General features: G+C 42.6%; 1 protein-coding gene across 2 annotated transcripts; it reads left to right on the forward strand.

Moving 5' to 3' along the window:
• The first annotated feature begins 436 nt into the window (after nt 1-436).
• On the forward strand, nt 437-13681 carry tmem237a (transmembrane protein 237a). 2 transcript variants are annotated; one of them, XM_060928827.1, is made up of 12 exons: nt 437-453; nt 2863-2876; nt 5962-6033; nt 6179-6316; nt 6391-6484; nt 6650-6804; nt 7820-7937; nt 8130-8321; nt 12436-12509; nt 12593-12680; nt 12941-13062; nt 13373-13681. In XM_060928827.1, exons 1-12 carry the CDS (start codon nt 446-448, stop codon nt 13438-13440), a joined length of 1143 nt encoding a protein of 380 aa, XP_060784810.1. In that variant the 5' UTR covers nt 437-445; the 3' UTR covers nt 13441-13681. The 2 variants fall into 2 exon arrangements, with proteins under 2 accessions (XP_060784810.1, XP_060784811.1); XM_060928828.1 differs by lacking the exon at nt 2863-2876 and having other exon boundaries at nt 441-453.
• Nucleotides 13682-15460: the final 1779 nt, after the last annotated feature.

The following is a 15460-nucleotide window of genomic DNA, read 5'->3' on the forward strand; positions in this document are numbered from 1 at the left end:
TCACTTCCGGTAAAACCACTAAAAAAAGTCACGTGACTGAAACCCAGCAATACGAGCTGATAGCCTAGTAGTAGAGTAGCCAATCAGAGCATGTGCTTGCTCATATCCAGTGAATGTGGATAGAATATCATCAAATAGTGTATGAGATTTCATGATGTGTTCTTGCACACGGTGTGTTTGGAGGTTTAATCACTTTGTGATTGGATTGTGATGTGCCAAATGTGTCTGGAGGGCATGAAGAATGTTTGGCAGAGCATTGTTTTACAGTAATTATGTACAAGTCTGTATTTTAATACATTTAATATGGATATAGTTACATCTATATATTTAATGTATTAAACATGTACAGCAGACGACTACCAAAATTTTTTATACTGGATTTTTTTATAATGCATATTCTAACACCCCTTCTTTATGCTTTGATTTTCAGTGTGATGTGTCTCACATGCCAAGGTCAGTTTCTTTAAGAAACCATGCAGAGATTTTTGCTGTCTTGCTGCAAAGAGAATAATGAACTCCTAACATTAATATTGTACTTTTAAGGATTTCTTGATTTGTCCTGTTGGGAGAACTTTTAGACTGTTAGAAATAGGGGTACAGTAGGAGTCCATTTCTGTTCCCCATGGTACAATCTACACTATTGTACGGCTTAGGGATCATTATTGGAGCTCAAGGTAACTGTGTGTACCTTTCTAGGACCAAAAACGTACATACAGTGCCTTGTATTCATCCCCCTTGGTGTTTGTCCTGTTTTGTTGCATTACAAGCTGGAATTAAAATGGATTTTGGGGGGGTTAGCACCATATGATTTACACAACATGCCTACCACTTTAAAAGTGCACATTGTTTTTTTTATTGTGATACAAACAATAATTAAGATGAAAAAACAGAAATTTGTAGTGTACATAAGTATCCACCCCCCCAAAAAAAAAATAAAGTCAATACTTTATAGAGTCACCTTTTGCTACAACTACAGCTGCAAGTCTCTTGGTGTTTGTCTCTATTAGCTTAGCACATCTAGCCACTGGGATTTTTGCCCATTCCTTAAGGCAAAACTGCTCCAACTCCTTCAAGTTAGATGGGTTGCGTTCGTGTACAGCAATCTTCAAGTTATGCCACAGATTCTCAATTGGATGGAGGTCTGGGCTTTGATTAAACCATTCCAAGACATTTAAATGTTTCCCTTTAAACCACTCCAGTGTAGCTTTAGCAGTGTGTTTAGGTTCATTGTCCTGCTAGACCATGAACCTTCATCCGAGTCTCAAACCTCTGGCTGACTCAAACAGGTTTTCCTCCAGAATTGCCCTGTATTTAGTGCCATCCATCTTTCCTTCAGTCCTGACCAGCTTTCCTGTCCCTGCAGATGAAAAACATCCCCACAGCGTGATGCTGCCACCACCATGCTTCACTGTGGGAATGGTCTTCTTAGGGTGTTGGATTTGCGCCACACATGGCATTTCCCATGATGGCCAAAAAGATCAATTTTTGTCTCATTTGACCAGAGAATCTTCTTCCATGTGTTTGGGGAGTCTGCCACATGCTGTTGGGCAAACCCCAAACGTGATTTTTTAAGCAGTGACTTTTTTCTGGCCACTCTTCCATAAAGCCCCGCTCTGTGGAATACATGGTTTAAAGTGGTCCTATGGACAGATACTCCCATCTCCACTGTGGATCTTTGCAGCTCCTTCAGTGTTATCTTTGGTGTCTTTGTTGCATCTCTGATTAATGCACCCCTTGCCCGGTCTGTGAGTTTTGGTGGACAGCCTTCTCTTGTCAGGTTTGTAGTGGTGCCATGTTCTTTCCATTTTGCTATAATGGATTTAATGGCGCTCCTTGGGATATTCAAAGTTTGGGATATTTTTTATGACCCAACCCTGATCTATACTTCTCCACAACTTTGTCTCTGACCTGTTTGGAGGCTTCTTGGTTTTCATGTTGCTTGCTTAGTAGTGTAGCAGAGTCAGGGTCCTTCCAGAACAGGTTGATTTTATACAGACATCATGTGACACTTTGATTGCACACAGGTGGAGCTTAATTAACTAATTATGTGACTTATGAAGTGAATTGGTTGGACCAGCTCTTATTTAGGGGTTTCATACGAAAGGGGGTGAATACCTATGCACATGCCAGATTTCTGGGGTTTTTTTTCATCTTAATTATTGTTTGTGTCACAATTTAAAAAAAAAAAAACAATTCGCACCTTTAAAGTTGTAGGCATGTTGTGTAAATCAAATGGTGCTAACCCTCCAAAAATCCATTTTAATTCCAGCTTGTAATGCAACAAAACAGGACAAACACCAAGAGGGATGAATACTTTTGCAAGGCACTGTATATGTTCCAAAGCAGTATATAAAGGGTACAAATAAACACCTTAGAGGGTCCTCCACCAATGACAAGCCATTGTACCCCTAAAGGTACAGTAATATACTTTATTTTCTGAGTGTGTAGACTGTATATAAAACACTACTCACTTCAACAGAAAATTCGGAAAATGTTCCTATTGAGAAACCTTGAACAGTTTAAAAAAAAAAAACATGGAGGAATAATTTTTTCTAACAATGGAGTTTGTTAAAGTTTTGGTAAAGTTGGTTTAATCTAGCATCCTGGGGTGTTCTTTGGTTTTTCCCGTGAATGAACCCTTCAAATGTAGAATCTTATGATGCAGTCCCTGAACAGAAGAGTTTATAACTTTGCATTTGCATCTCTCAGAGAATCATTTAGAGAAATATATCTAGCGTGCAGACACGGTGATCAACATGGTTGTTGTTCTGCGCAGCTTGACAAGTACCGGTCTCATAAGGCTGTGATTCTTGACTTTTCGTTCTTATTTTGTGCCATGATTTCACAAACATGATGCTGAAGTGAAGACTCTAGGGGTGAGTAAACAGACCTGTAACACTGACGCAAGTTTATTGAAGTAACTCCATAAATAAGATGTATTCATTCAAGAACTGGATTCATTTGAAATACATGATTTGCTCCCGTAGTTTTATTCATATTCATGTTTCATTTTTATCTAATTAATTTTACACCGTCCTTTTAAAAAGTGTGGTGGCCTAGGAAAACCTTTCACATGATGAAATTTGGACATCTACAGTACTATATCGAGTTCTGAAATCTACACACTTTCCTGAACTGAAATGAGGATTTCTCCTCGTTTTTCTACCATAAGGAAAGTTATAATCTGGTCCGTTTATATCCATAATTGCATTTAAAGTTTTGATTCTGACTGTGGCGCTGGTGCATCATGGACATTTTGACAGCCAGTATCTGATTACTAACTGCACTGAGTCAGATTAAGTCCATTTTTGTGACTTTCACTATGTGAAGAAATCTCATAAGCTTGTAAGGTTTTAGACATATTTAGACAGGCTGACTGTTTTTACCACCATTTTGTCTGTCCCTTTATGTACCTAATGTGATCACTGCAGGAATCCTAAGCAAATTTAATCAAAAATGCACATCATTTTTGTGATATTTATGTTTTTGAAAAGGTGTTAAATTATGTTATACGCAGAATCTCAATTTCGGCTGAATTCAGCCTGTTCATCTAACAGATTTTCCCAGGCGACCATGCAATTATTTTACTTTACTTAAATTTACCTTATTACCCAGATGGAACTTGGTAAAGAGAGCAACTCTTAGTATAGTTATTTTTCTGGCCTGTAGGTGCAAAAGAAGGCAATTGGACTTGCTTGGAATCCTTAAAGATGTTTCACCTCTCATCCGAAAGTCTTCTTCTTCTGTCTGACTAGTGGGGAGTTCCAGGTATTTATCTTCTAGTGGACCAAAAGCAATCCTAAGGAGAGTTGTTGGAAGTCACATGGGTCGTTGACCGTCTCAGCCATCCTGTAGGTTGTTAGGGTCACTGGAGGCCAGGAGTGAACGGTGTTAGCAGCCTAGAGGGGTTATTAGGGTGATCTGTGGGTCGTTGGCTCTCTCTGCCATCTTGTGAGTCATTGAAGTCAGCTGAGTCTTGGTGTGGATGTGTATTTATTTTTCTGGGGATTACTGGGGAGTTGTCCCATAGGTCACCCTAACGACCCTCTGGGCCGCTAATACCCTTCACTCTCAGCCTCCAGTGACCCTAGAGTGGTGCTTGAAAGTTTGTGAACCCTTTAGAATTGTCTATATTTCTGCATAAATATAACCTAAAACATCATCAGATTTTCACACAAGTCCTAAAAGTAGATAAAGAGAACCCAGTTAAACAAATGAGACAAAAATATTATACTTGGTCATTTATTTATTGAGGAAAATGATCCAACATTACATATCTATGAGTGACAAAAGTATGTGAACCTTTGCTTTCAGTATCTGGTGTGACCCCCTTGTGTAGCAATAACTGCAACTAAATGTTTGCGGTAACTGTTGATCAGTCCTGCACACCGGCTTGAAGGAATTTTAGCCCATTCCTCCGTACAGAACAGCTTCAACTCTGGGATGTTGGTGGGTTTCCTCACATGAACTTCTCACTTCAGGTCCTTCCACAACATTTCCATTGGATTAAGGTCAGGACTTTGACTTGGCCATTCCAAAACATTAACTTTATTCTTCTTTAACCATTCTTTGGTAGAATGACTTGTGTGCTTAGGGTCGTTGTCTTGCTGCATGACCCACCTTCTCTTGAGATTTAGTTAATGGACAGATGTCCTGACATTTTTCTTTAGAATTCGCTGGTATAATTCAGAATTCATTGTTCCATCAATGATGGCAAGCCGTCCTGGCCCAGATGCAGCAAAACGGCCCCAAACCAAGATACTACCACCACCATGGTTCACAGATGGGATAAGGTTCTTATGCTGGAATGCAGTGTTTTCCTTTCTCCAAACGTAATGCTTCTCATTTAAACCAAAAAGTTCTATTTTGGCCTCATCCGTCCACAAAACATTTTTCCAATAGCTTTCTGGCTCGTCCACTTGATGTTTAGCAAACTGCAGATGAGCAGCAATGTTCTTTGTGGAGAGCACTGGCTTTCTCCTTGCAGCCCTGCCATGCACACCATTGTTGTTCAGTGTTCTCCTGATGGTGGACTCATGAACATTAGCCAATGTGAGAGGCCTTCAGTTGCTTAGAAGTTACCCTGGGGTCCATTGTGACCTCAACGACTATTACATGCCTTGCTCTTGGAGTGATCTTTGTTGGTCGACCACTCCTGGGGAGGGTAACAATGGTCTTGAATTTCCTCCATTTGTACACAGTCTGTCTGACTGTGGATTGGTGGAGTCCAAACTCTTTAGAGATGGTTTTGTAACCTTTTCCAGCCTGATGAACATCAACAACGCTTTTTCTGAGGTCCTCAGAAATCTCCTTTGTTCGTGCCATGATACACTTCCACAAACGTGTTGTGAAGATCAGACTTTGATAGATCCCTGTTCTTTAAATAAAACAGGGTGCCCGCTCACACCTGATTGTCATCCCATTGATTGAAAACACCTGACTCTAATTTCACCTTCAAATTAACTGCTAATCCTAGAGGTTCACATACTTTTGCCACTCACAGATATGTAGTATTGGATCATTTTCCTCAATAAATAAATGACCAAGTATAATATTTTTGTCTCATTTGTTTAACTGGGTTTTCTTTATCTACTTTTAGGACTTGTGTGAAAATCTGATGATGTTTTAGGTCCTATTTATGCAGAAATCTAGAAAATTCTAAAGGGTTCACAAACTTTCAAGCACCACTGTAACAACCTACAGGATGGCTGAGAGGGTCAACGACCCATGTGACCCCAACGACTCTCCCTAAGGGTTGCTTTTGGTCCACTAGATGATAAATACCTGAAACTACCCACTAGTCAGACAGAAGAAGAAGAAGAAGAGGAGGCCTTTTGGATGAGAGGTGAAACGTCTTCAAGAATTTCAAGCAAGTCCAGTTGCCTTCTTTAGCACCTACGGATTACGATGACCTGGATGACTGAGAACCTTCACAGACATGTTTTTCTGGCCTTTACCTAGAGAACATGTCAATTACCAAACCTAAGAAGAAAAAAGCTAAGAAGGAAATCGATGGAGTGAAAGAGTTGGAGGGTAAAACCATGTCACGTCTATTAATTTTTTAAACATTTTCCTAGTGAGCAGCCAAGCTAAAATTGTTCCTGATCAGTTCACTATGGATTTCTAGATATTTACAGTGTGTCTTTCTGTGTTCTGCGAATATGATTGACCTGTCTAGAGGAGACAGGGCCTGCTGTTGAAAAGGCAGAGTTAGCAAGCTGTAATCCACCTGAAAGCAAGGATGCTCTTTCCCCTGAGCCTCATGACATTCCACTACACAAGAAGAAGAAGAGAAAGAAGATGGCAAATACCTTTGGTAATCAGTTTAAGTGAACACCATGAACTTTCCCCCTCATTTTTATGTCGTATTTATTACATTTGTCTTCATAGATATGGAAAGTGAACAGCAAGACCTTGTGAATGGAGACACACAAACGTCACCCGCAGACAGAGAGGAAGTTACGAGGAAATCTCGACGAAAGAGGTGAGAATGGAAGGAAAAAACAAAAGCTCATCTAATATTTGATTTCCCTGTGATGAACAGAATCCAGTTTCTCAGTAAAAGACAAAATGAATGAACTGAAAATGAAATGCATGTGGTCAGTTTTTACTGTGCTGCGTTTCTTATAGAGTCATATTCTCTCTGTAGGAAGTCTAAGATAACAGAGAATCAGCATAATACCAGTGTGGTAGAGGATGACAATGTCGTCACCGATGCACATACTTCTATCTCTCATCGTTCGCTGTTTTCTGCCCCTCTGGGTCATAGCCAGTCTCTCAGCAAAGTGTTTGTGGAGAGAAACCGTGAGTTCTTCATTCATTAAAAATAAATCACTACAATATCTGGCTCATTGCTTTGTTTGCTAATGTAAGGATGTGAGAATTACTTATTAACAAAATTAATATAATACAGAATCCATCATGGTGGTGTAGTGGTTAGTACTGTCGCATCACAGCAAGAAGGTTCTGGGTTTGAGCCCAGTAGCTGATGAGGGCGTTTCTGTGTGGAGTTTGCATGTTCTCCCCACGTCTGCGTGGGTTTCCTCCGGGTGCTCCGGTTTCCCCCACAGTCCAAAGACATGCAGGTTAGGTTAACTGGTGACTCTAAATTGACCGTAGGTGTGAATGTGAGTGTGAATGGTTGTCTGTGTCTATGTGTCAGCCCTGTGATGACCTGGCGACTTGTCCAGGGTGTACCCCGCCTTTCGCCCGTAGTCAGCTGGGATAGGCTCCAGCTTGCCTGCGACCCTGTAGAAGGATAAAGCGGCTAGAGATAATGAGATGAGATGACAGAATCCATCATGGTGGTGTAGTGGTTAGTACTGTCGCCTCACAGCAAGAAGGTTCTGGGTTTGAGCCCAGTAGCTGATGAGGGCGTTTCTGTGTGGAGTTTGCATGTTCTCCCCACGTCTGCGTGGGTTTCCTCCAGGTGCTCCGGTTTCCCCCACAGTCCAAAGACATGCAGGTTAGGTTAACTGGTGACTCTAAATTGACCGTAGGTGTGAATGTGAGTGTGAATGGTTGTTTGTCTCTATGTGCAGCCCTGCGATGGCCTGGCGACTTGTCCAGGGTGTACCCCGCCTCTCACCCATAGTCAGCTGGGATAGGCTCCAGCTTGCCCACGACCCTGTACAGGATAAGTGGTTATGGATGGATGGATGGATGGATGGATGGATGGATGGAGAATCCATCATTTCTTCATTAGTCATGAAGGGTTTTTTCTGCCTCGAAATGTTTTCTTACCTGGAAAAAAGTACTTCTTTGTAACTAGGACCAGTGACGCATGTCTAGTTTATCTCAGGGAGCATTCTCCTATCAGGACGGTTTCAGGCAACAGATCGTCTGGACCTGGGCCATGAGCAGGTGGAAGAGTTCATGGAGGTCAGATCCACGTGGAACACACGAGATGTTGCCTTAAGAGTTCACAGTGGTTACAGGTAAGAGAAGAAGTAGGAAGCCACACCGTTATCTACTGAATCTCCAATCTCATTTATAAACATTTGGGTATTAGTGATTTGTAGTTATGTGAATTTAAATCCCAAAGATTTTAAAATTCTTGGTAAATTTCAACACAGCTACTGAGTTTACCATCATACATCATGTTGGTCTTTTTGGTTTGTTTTCTGTAGGATCATTGGACTCTTCTGTCATGGGTTTCTGGCAGGTTATGCTGTATGGAACATCATTGTTATTTATGTTCTGGCTGGAGAGCAGCTGAAAACACTTTCAAACCTGTTACAGCAATACCACAGCTTAGCAAACCCTGCTCAATCTCTACTGTACTTTCTGCTGGCTATTAGCTCCGTGTCTGCCTTCGACAGGTATGTGTATTTAATATCGGGCATGATCATGTATTAGGACCAAGAACATCATGGTATCTTGACTGCCTGCACTAAATTACCAACAGTGGGCCCAACAGTGACTATGGGAGTCCTCTGATTTGATCCTGCAACCAAACCTTAATCACTGAGTTACCAGTGCAACCTTAAATGCTGAGCTACCATTACTATATTTCAAAATATAAGGGTCCTGTTCCACCTGGGGTGGCATGGTGGTGTAGTGTTTAGCACTGTTGCCTCACAGCAAGAAGGTTCTGGGTTCGAGCCCAGTGCTCGACGGGGGCCTTTCTGTATGGCATTTTCATGTTCTCCCCGTGTCTGCATGGGTTTCCTCCGAGTGCTCCGGTTTCCCCCACAGTCCAAAGACATGCAGGTTAGGCTAACTGGTGGCTCTAAATTGACCGTAGGTGTGAATGTGAGTGTGAATGGTTGTTTGTCTCTATGTATCAGCCCTGCAGTGACCTGGCGACTTGTCCAGGGTGTACCCCGCCTCTCACCCATAGTCAGTTGGGATAGGCTCCAGCTGGTCCGTGACCCTGGACAGGATAAGCAGTTATAGATAATGGATAGATGTTCCACCTGGATGGTTGCAGGTTCGAATTCTAAAACTGTCAGTGTCACATATGGGTACTTGAGCAAGGTGAATGTGTCGATTACATTCCGCCTCACCTGTAATAAAAACATCTGCTAAAGGAATACCAATAACAGTATACCTTGCACATGAACACCAACATCATATCTTTAGATTTGGGGCTCCTGGCATGGCATGTTCTCAGTTTTTTGTGTCCTGGCTTGTCAGTAGCGGATGAACTTCAGTCCAACCGTCAACATCACTTCCTCAAAGCTCTAAAGACCTAACTCTTCACTTGATAGCTGGTGTTACAGTTCTTTGTATTCTTACTTTTTCGTGTGTGCAAAGCACTGCTTTGTGCAAGCAATCATACCATTGTTCTTCTTAAGTTTATTTATTATTCCTGTTCACGCGTTTTTTTTTTGGCACCACTACTTCTCCTAGAGCTTTTGAGATAGCAACACAGTTCCTACTCTGACATATCCATCCTGAACTGGTGTGGTGTGCTTGTATAAATCTTTATATTATCTCCTGTTGTTCTTTTGTTATTGTCATTTTTCATCCCTCTTTTTTGCCACGAAGATGAATAGTGGAATGTTGGCCCATTATGGTTGAACACCCTTGCTGGCTCGCTGCAGTACAATGTTTAGCTCTGCCGATCCCACTCAACACGCTGTTTTGTGCTTGCATAAGCAAGCACACTTTTCTTAAAGCTAGACGGCCTTTCGATTTCATAAAACCGGTGAAATGACGTTCTCTCTGAAATTTGGTCATTGTGATATATGTTTATTTCTGTAATATCTAAAAACAAAAAAATGCCATTCTGTGGCTGGGAAGTTATTTAATTTGAGGGGATTATTTCCCTAGCAAATAATGTGCATGAAATCATTCACTTCATGCAGTCAAGCAGACAGAGGAAGTCCGTATGCGCATACGCAGGTTTACCTTCTTCTTCTTTTGGATTTTACAGCAGCTGGCATCCACAGTGTTGCATTACTGCCATCTACAGGTTTACCTTTGACCGTGCACTGACAGTTACATCATTCTGTCGCTAAATGAACAGCTGATCACACCAAGGTGCTCGCTGACCGCCGATATTTATTAGTTTGGTCCTGCGTTTCCTTTCCTTCACAACATAATGTCTTTTCTTCTCACTTTCCGTTACTGTAGTCGGTCTTTCACGTTTCATTCACACACATCCTCCATTTTTCTCTCCTGTTTCAAATTTGTATCCCACAATACCTTGCACGAACAGGAAAAGCCCACCATGTGATGCATGACATAGTATCTTGAATTGGGTCATGGTGAAGCAGGAAAAAATAGTGGAGAATTTAGGGCCACGTGGCCCGAAATTCATTAATTGTTCTATTTTTTTTTTTTTTTTAATCTAAAAAATCAGAAGTCTGTGATTTTGAATTCAGTAGCTTTCGGCCCACTAAAGAAAAATAATTAGGTGTCGGGGAAAATTATTTTCATGACATACACTTGAAAAATCTGAAAGGCAGTCTAGCTTTAAGTTTACTTTATTTATTACTAGCAGGTTACCTGGCGTTGCCCAGGTTTTGCAAAATTTTGGGTTGTCCCCAGACTTCCATGTCAAATTTGGTGAAGATCCGCCGAGAACTGATGTTAACCCAAGACAAACAAAAATCCAAACATCCACCACCTAGGGACCCACCGGGGATCCCCTGGAGCCCAAATATGGAATTTCTGAGTTCTGCCAAATTGTGGCTATCTCCTGTAACTATGTGCCAAGTTTAGTGAAGATCTGTTGAGAGTTTGTGTTGATAAATGTAACGTGAAAGGCACTGAGGGAGGGGGTGGGTGGATGTTGTGCCTCCCAGGGACTTCCCTGGGGGCCCGTACATTAATTTTGTTTATATCTGTAAAATTCCGGGTCATCCTCGGACCTACTTGCCAAATTTGGTGAAAATCCGTTGAGAAACGGCGTCGTTAGCTCAAGACAAACAAACAAACATTGCCACTTATTATGTAGATTAATGTGCTTAAAATGCACAGTTCTCATGTCTGATCCAGTTGGTGACCCTCTGCAACAGCTGAGCAAACACACTTTGCATTTTCTCTGCAGAAATGCAGTCTAGTTTTAAGTGTCTCTTTTTTGTATAATTTGTTTTTCTAAACTTCCTAGTATTTGTTGTTTACACGCTTAACCATGTCTCCACTTTTAAATTTTTCTTTTTCGCTAGAGACGAGACCATTCTAGCACTGATACAAATCAGCTAATCTTTCTTCTCCCAGATAATGAATCCTTACAGATTCTCCAAGTAATTTATATCTCTGTGGTGCGGGTTTGGAGCTAGAGTCTGTCCCAGGAACACTGGGCATGAAGTGGGAATACACAATGAATGGGACGCCAATCTATCACAGGAAACACCTTCACACCTAGAGGCAATTTAGAGTAGCCAGGTCACCTACTGGCACGGTGGTGTAGTGGTTAGTACTGTCTCCTCACAGCAAGAAGGTTCTGGGTTCGAGCCCAGTGGCCAACGGGGGCTTTTCTGTGTGGAGTTTGCATGTTCTCCCCGTGTCTGCGTGGGTTTCCTCCGGGTGCTCTGGTTTCCCCCACAGTCCAAAGACATGTGATTAGGTTAACATGGGGCGGCCTTAAGCTGAGGTGCCCTTGAGCGAGGTACCTAATGCCGCTTTTCCACTACAAACGCGGCTGAGTCGGGCTGAGCCGTGCCGTGCTGAGTCGAGCTGAGTGGGGCTGTTGGAGTTGCATTTCGACTACAACCGCGCTGAACCATGCTGGCTGGAAGTGGGTGGACACATTGGGTGGAGTTAGCGAAAGTGGGTGGACGTCACGTGATGTCGTTAAGCAGCGCAAACAGTGACATCAGTGAGCTTTTAAGCGGTAGTCTCACGACCCGAATAGTAAACAATAAAACATGGAGGACATGGAGTCGTTAGTGTTGCTGGTCTAGGTTCTGTGGCTTGTTGTCACCGACAACGCCAACAGATACTGGCAAGAGCGTATAGATGAGGCGAGGCGCATAAGGCTTCATAATTCTCGTAATTCGTAATTCTCCTTCTTCCGGGTTTACGGAGTTTACAGATCCCAGCGTGCTCGCGGGGCGTGTGTGGGCATGTGAGGACACTCCTCCTCATCAATCAGTGCACAGGGGAGTGTCTGCTCACGCCCCCAGCCTCACTTGGCACGGTTTGGCTCGCTTCAGCCCCACTCCAAAACGGTGCGAGTTTTAGGGGCTAAGCAGGGCTGAAGCGAGCTGAGTTGTGCTGTTTTTTGGTAGTCGAAATGCGAGCCGTGTCGGGCTGAAGTGAGCTGAAGCGAGCTGAAAAAGGGTAGTGGAAAAGGGCCATAACCAAATGTTCCCCAGGCGCTGTAGCATGGCTGCCCACTGCTCTGGGTATGTGTGTGTATTCACTGCTGTGTGTTCAGATGGGTTAAATACAGAGAGGAATTTCACAAGTGTACGTGTGATGAATAAAGTTGTTCTTCTTGTGGGAGCTGAGGTTTTCTGACTGGCACACTCTTCTCTGCAGGGTGAATCTAGCCAAGGCCTCTATGGCTCTGAGAGGGTTCCTCATGCTTGACCCAGCAGCCCTTGCATCATTCTGTAAGCATGCCTGACAACAGTACCTGTAGTACTAGAGCTAGAAGATTCTCTTCTATGTGAAAATGTGCATTCTGTATTTCTAGTGTACTTTGCAGCCCTTATTTTGTCTCTGAGTCAGCAGATGACTTGCGACCGCATCAACCTGTACCCCATAGCCAATGAGTCACTGTGGTGAGCATGTACCAATTACTCCTTAGTATGAAAAAGCACCTGGTTTATATCATGCATTTATTCACTGATTATTTATTTAGCCTATATCTTTCTCCAAAATTTGCCTGTAAAGAATTACAAATATCGTAGCACATTTCACAATTATAACAAGATGAATCAGAAATAGAAAAGTTGGAGCATATTGTACAGTAAATGACAACATTTCCCGACATGACAGAACAGCATGTGCAGCAGTGGTGTTTTTACTGTTTTTATTTCAGGCCTCCAGGCTCTGAACACCAGATTCTGCAGCCCTGGATTGTGGTGAATCTGGTTGTAGCCTTACTGGTTGGACTGGCCTGGTTTTTCATCTCCACCAGACCTGATATGGACTACACAGAAGGTAGGTGTGGGTGGGCACACTGTCAGGAATAGTGGTACAGTCGGAGTCCATTTCTGTTCCCCAAGATACAATCTACACTAAAATACCCCCTAGGTCTCATTATTGGACCTCAACATAGCTATGTGTACCTTTTTAGGGCCAAAAAAGGACATCTGTGTTCCCAAGCAGTATATAAAGAGTACAAATAAGTACATTAGAGGGTCCTGGCCCAGTGACAAGCCATTGTACCTCCTAAAGATGCAATAATGTACTTTATGAGGAAGTTTCTAGTAATAATCTTCCACTAACATCTTATTCTCATGTTCCACAGAGTCCTTACTATCAATGGAGATAGATGACTATCTACAATACAAGGACAAATCAGAAATCCCCTCCTGAAAATCTCAGACACTTATTGGGACAATGGGAATCTGTGTTTCTGAAGCATAAAATATCGTAGCATTGGCAACAAAGCATTGTAAAAACAAAGCACTTGCTCTTTTATTAGAAAACAGACACTAGGCACAGGCATAAACTGGCAAAACCCACCATCCCTGCAAACCCTGACCAGAATAAAGCAGTTCTGTTAATGAACAACTTAATATATCTCATCTCATCTCATTATCTCTACCCGCTTTATCCTGTTCTACAGGGTCGCAGGCAAGCTGGAGCCTATCCCAGCTGACTACGGGCGAAAGGCGGGGTACACCCTGGACAAGTCGCCAGGTCATCACAGGGCTGACACATAGACACAGACAACCATTCACACTCACATTCACACCTACGCTCAATTTAGGTAGGGTTTACATTAAACCGTATCAGCGGATCATCAGATTAACGTTTTTAAAACGATTAGCGTGCACACAGCAACACCAATACACGATTCGCGTACACACAGCAACGCCAATACACGGATATGCTCGGCTCCGCAGGCATCCTGCGCTCCAAATCACCCCACCCTGAACAGCGAGTGCCCTCTGGAGGGTGCGCACTCCGGCCCTGCGCAGCTCACAGAGCGCGCGAGTATAGCGCACGAGCAGTGATTCGGGACTGAGCCGCTGTGTGTGTGATCCCAGTGTATATCACTTACCACTTGCAAGTGGAAGGATGGCAAGCCTAAAGACAATCATAACTACACAATGGGCAGTATTTGCATCAGTATTTGCAGTATTTTCATACTTTTATACTCTTTAATGAAAGGTGATACAAGGCGGAAGTCCACGCCGTTTTTCAGCAGTCGCGTCACATGACCAATGCCAGCGAATCAGGAAGGTGGATGTCACAGTGACGTTATCCAATGACGACGCCAGCTAGAGCTCAGCACAGCGTATCCGCGTATCCTCAATGTTTACACAGCACCGGACCAGACACGATCTGGATTGAATACGTGGTCCCTGGCGGATTCCCGTTTCCCGGCGTTTCCAGGCGTTTTAATGTAAACGGACAGTGCATCCGCAAAGAAAACGAGACAGATACGGTCTAATGTAAACTTGGCCTTAGAGTCACCAGTTAACCTAACCTGCATGTCTTTGGACTGTGGGGGAAACCGGAGCACCCGGAGGAAACCCACACGGACACGGGGAGAACATGCAAACTCCGCACAGAAAGGCCCTCGCCGGCCACGGGGCTCGAACCCGGACCTTCTTGCTGTGAGGCGACAGCGCTAACCACTACACCACCGTGCCGCCAACTTAATATATGTTTACTGATAAAGTCAAGGCTAGAAAATTAGGATTTGTTACATAAATTAGGCTATTTATATTCATATTATCCTGTTTTGTGTACTATATTTCACATTATAACCACTTTGTCCACTTTTAATGTTTTGGTCGTGTAACAGTTTAATAGTAGGAGACTTGGGACAAGTTTTCAGCTTTTGTAGATTGTGTGAAAGTCTTTGCACGTAGCATCACATTCGTATTGCATTAGAGCGTATTTACTATACCCTCTTACCACAACATTAGTTTCTCAGCTTGTCACATAGACTGGCCTTCAGACTTCACTTTTTCTGTCATTGTTTTTTACAAGGAGTCATGAGACATTGAGCGGAGACATGGGACATTATGTTGGGAAACATGGGACACTATGGGGAGACATGGAACAAAAATAAAATACCGAGGCCTACATGTTTAATTTTTATTTATCATCAAAACTTGTAACATATGAACTGTATGAACACACCATGCTGGTACAGCGATAGAAAAATGTCAGTTTACCCAAAACCTGACAAGACAAAACAGCTCCGTTCTCAAGAAGGAATTAAATAAGCTTAATCCTCATGCAGGTACACGCCCACATTTTTAACAAAATGTTTTAAACAATTTTATTTTTGTAAACTACAAGAAAAACCTGTAACATGATGAACTGTCCCAATTCTCCCCATCTGGCCATTTTGGGGGAAAAAAAATCCTTTAATGTT

The sequence above is a fragment of the Neoarius graeffei genome, chromosome 9, assembly GCF_027579695.1.
Source record: "Neoarius graeffei isolate fNeoGra1 chromosome 9, fNeoGra1.pri, whole genome shotgun sequence".
Lineage (NCBI taxonomy): Eukaryota > Metazoa > Chordata > Actinopteri > Siluriformes > Ariidae > Neoarius > Neoarius graeffei.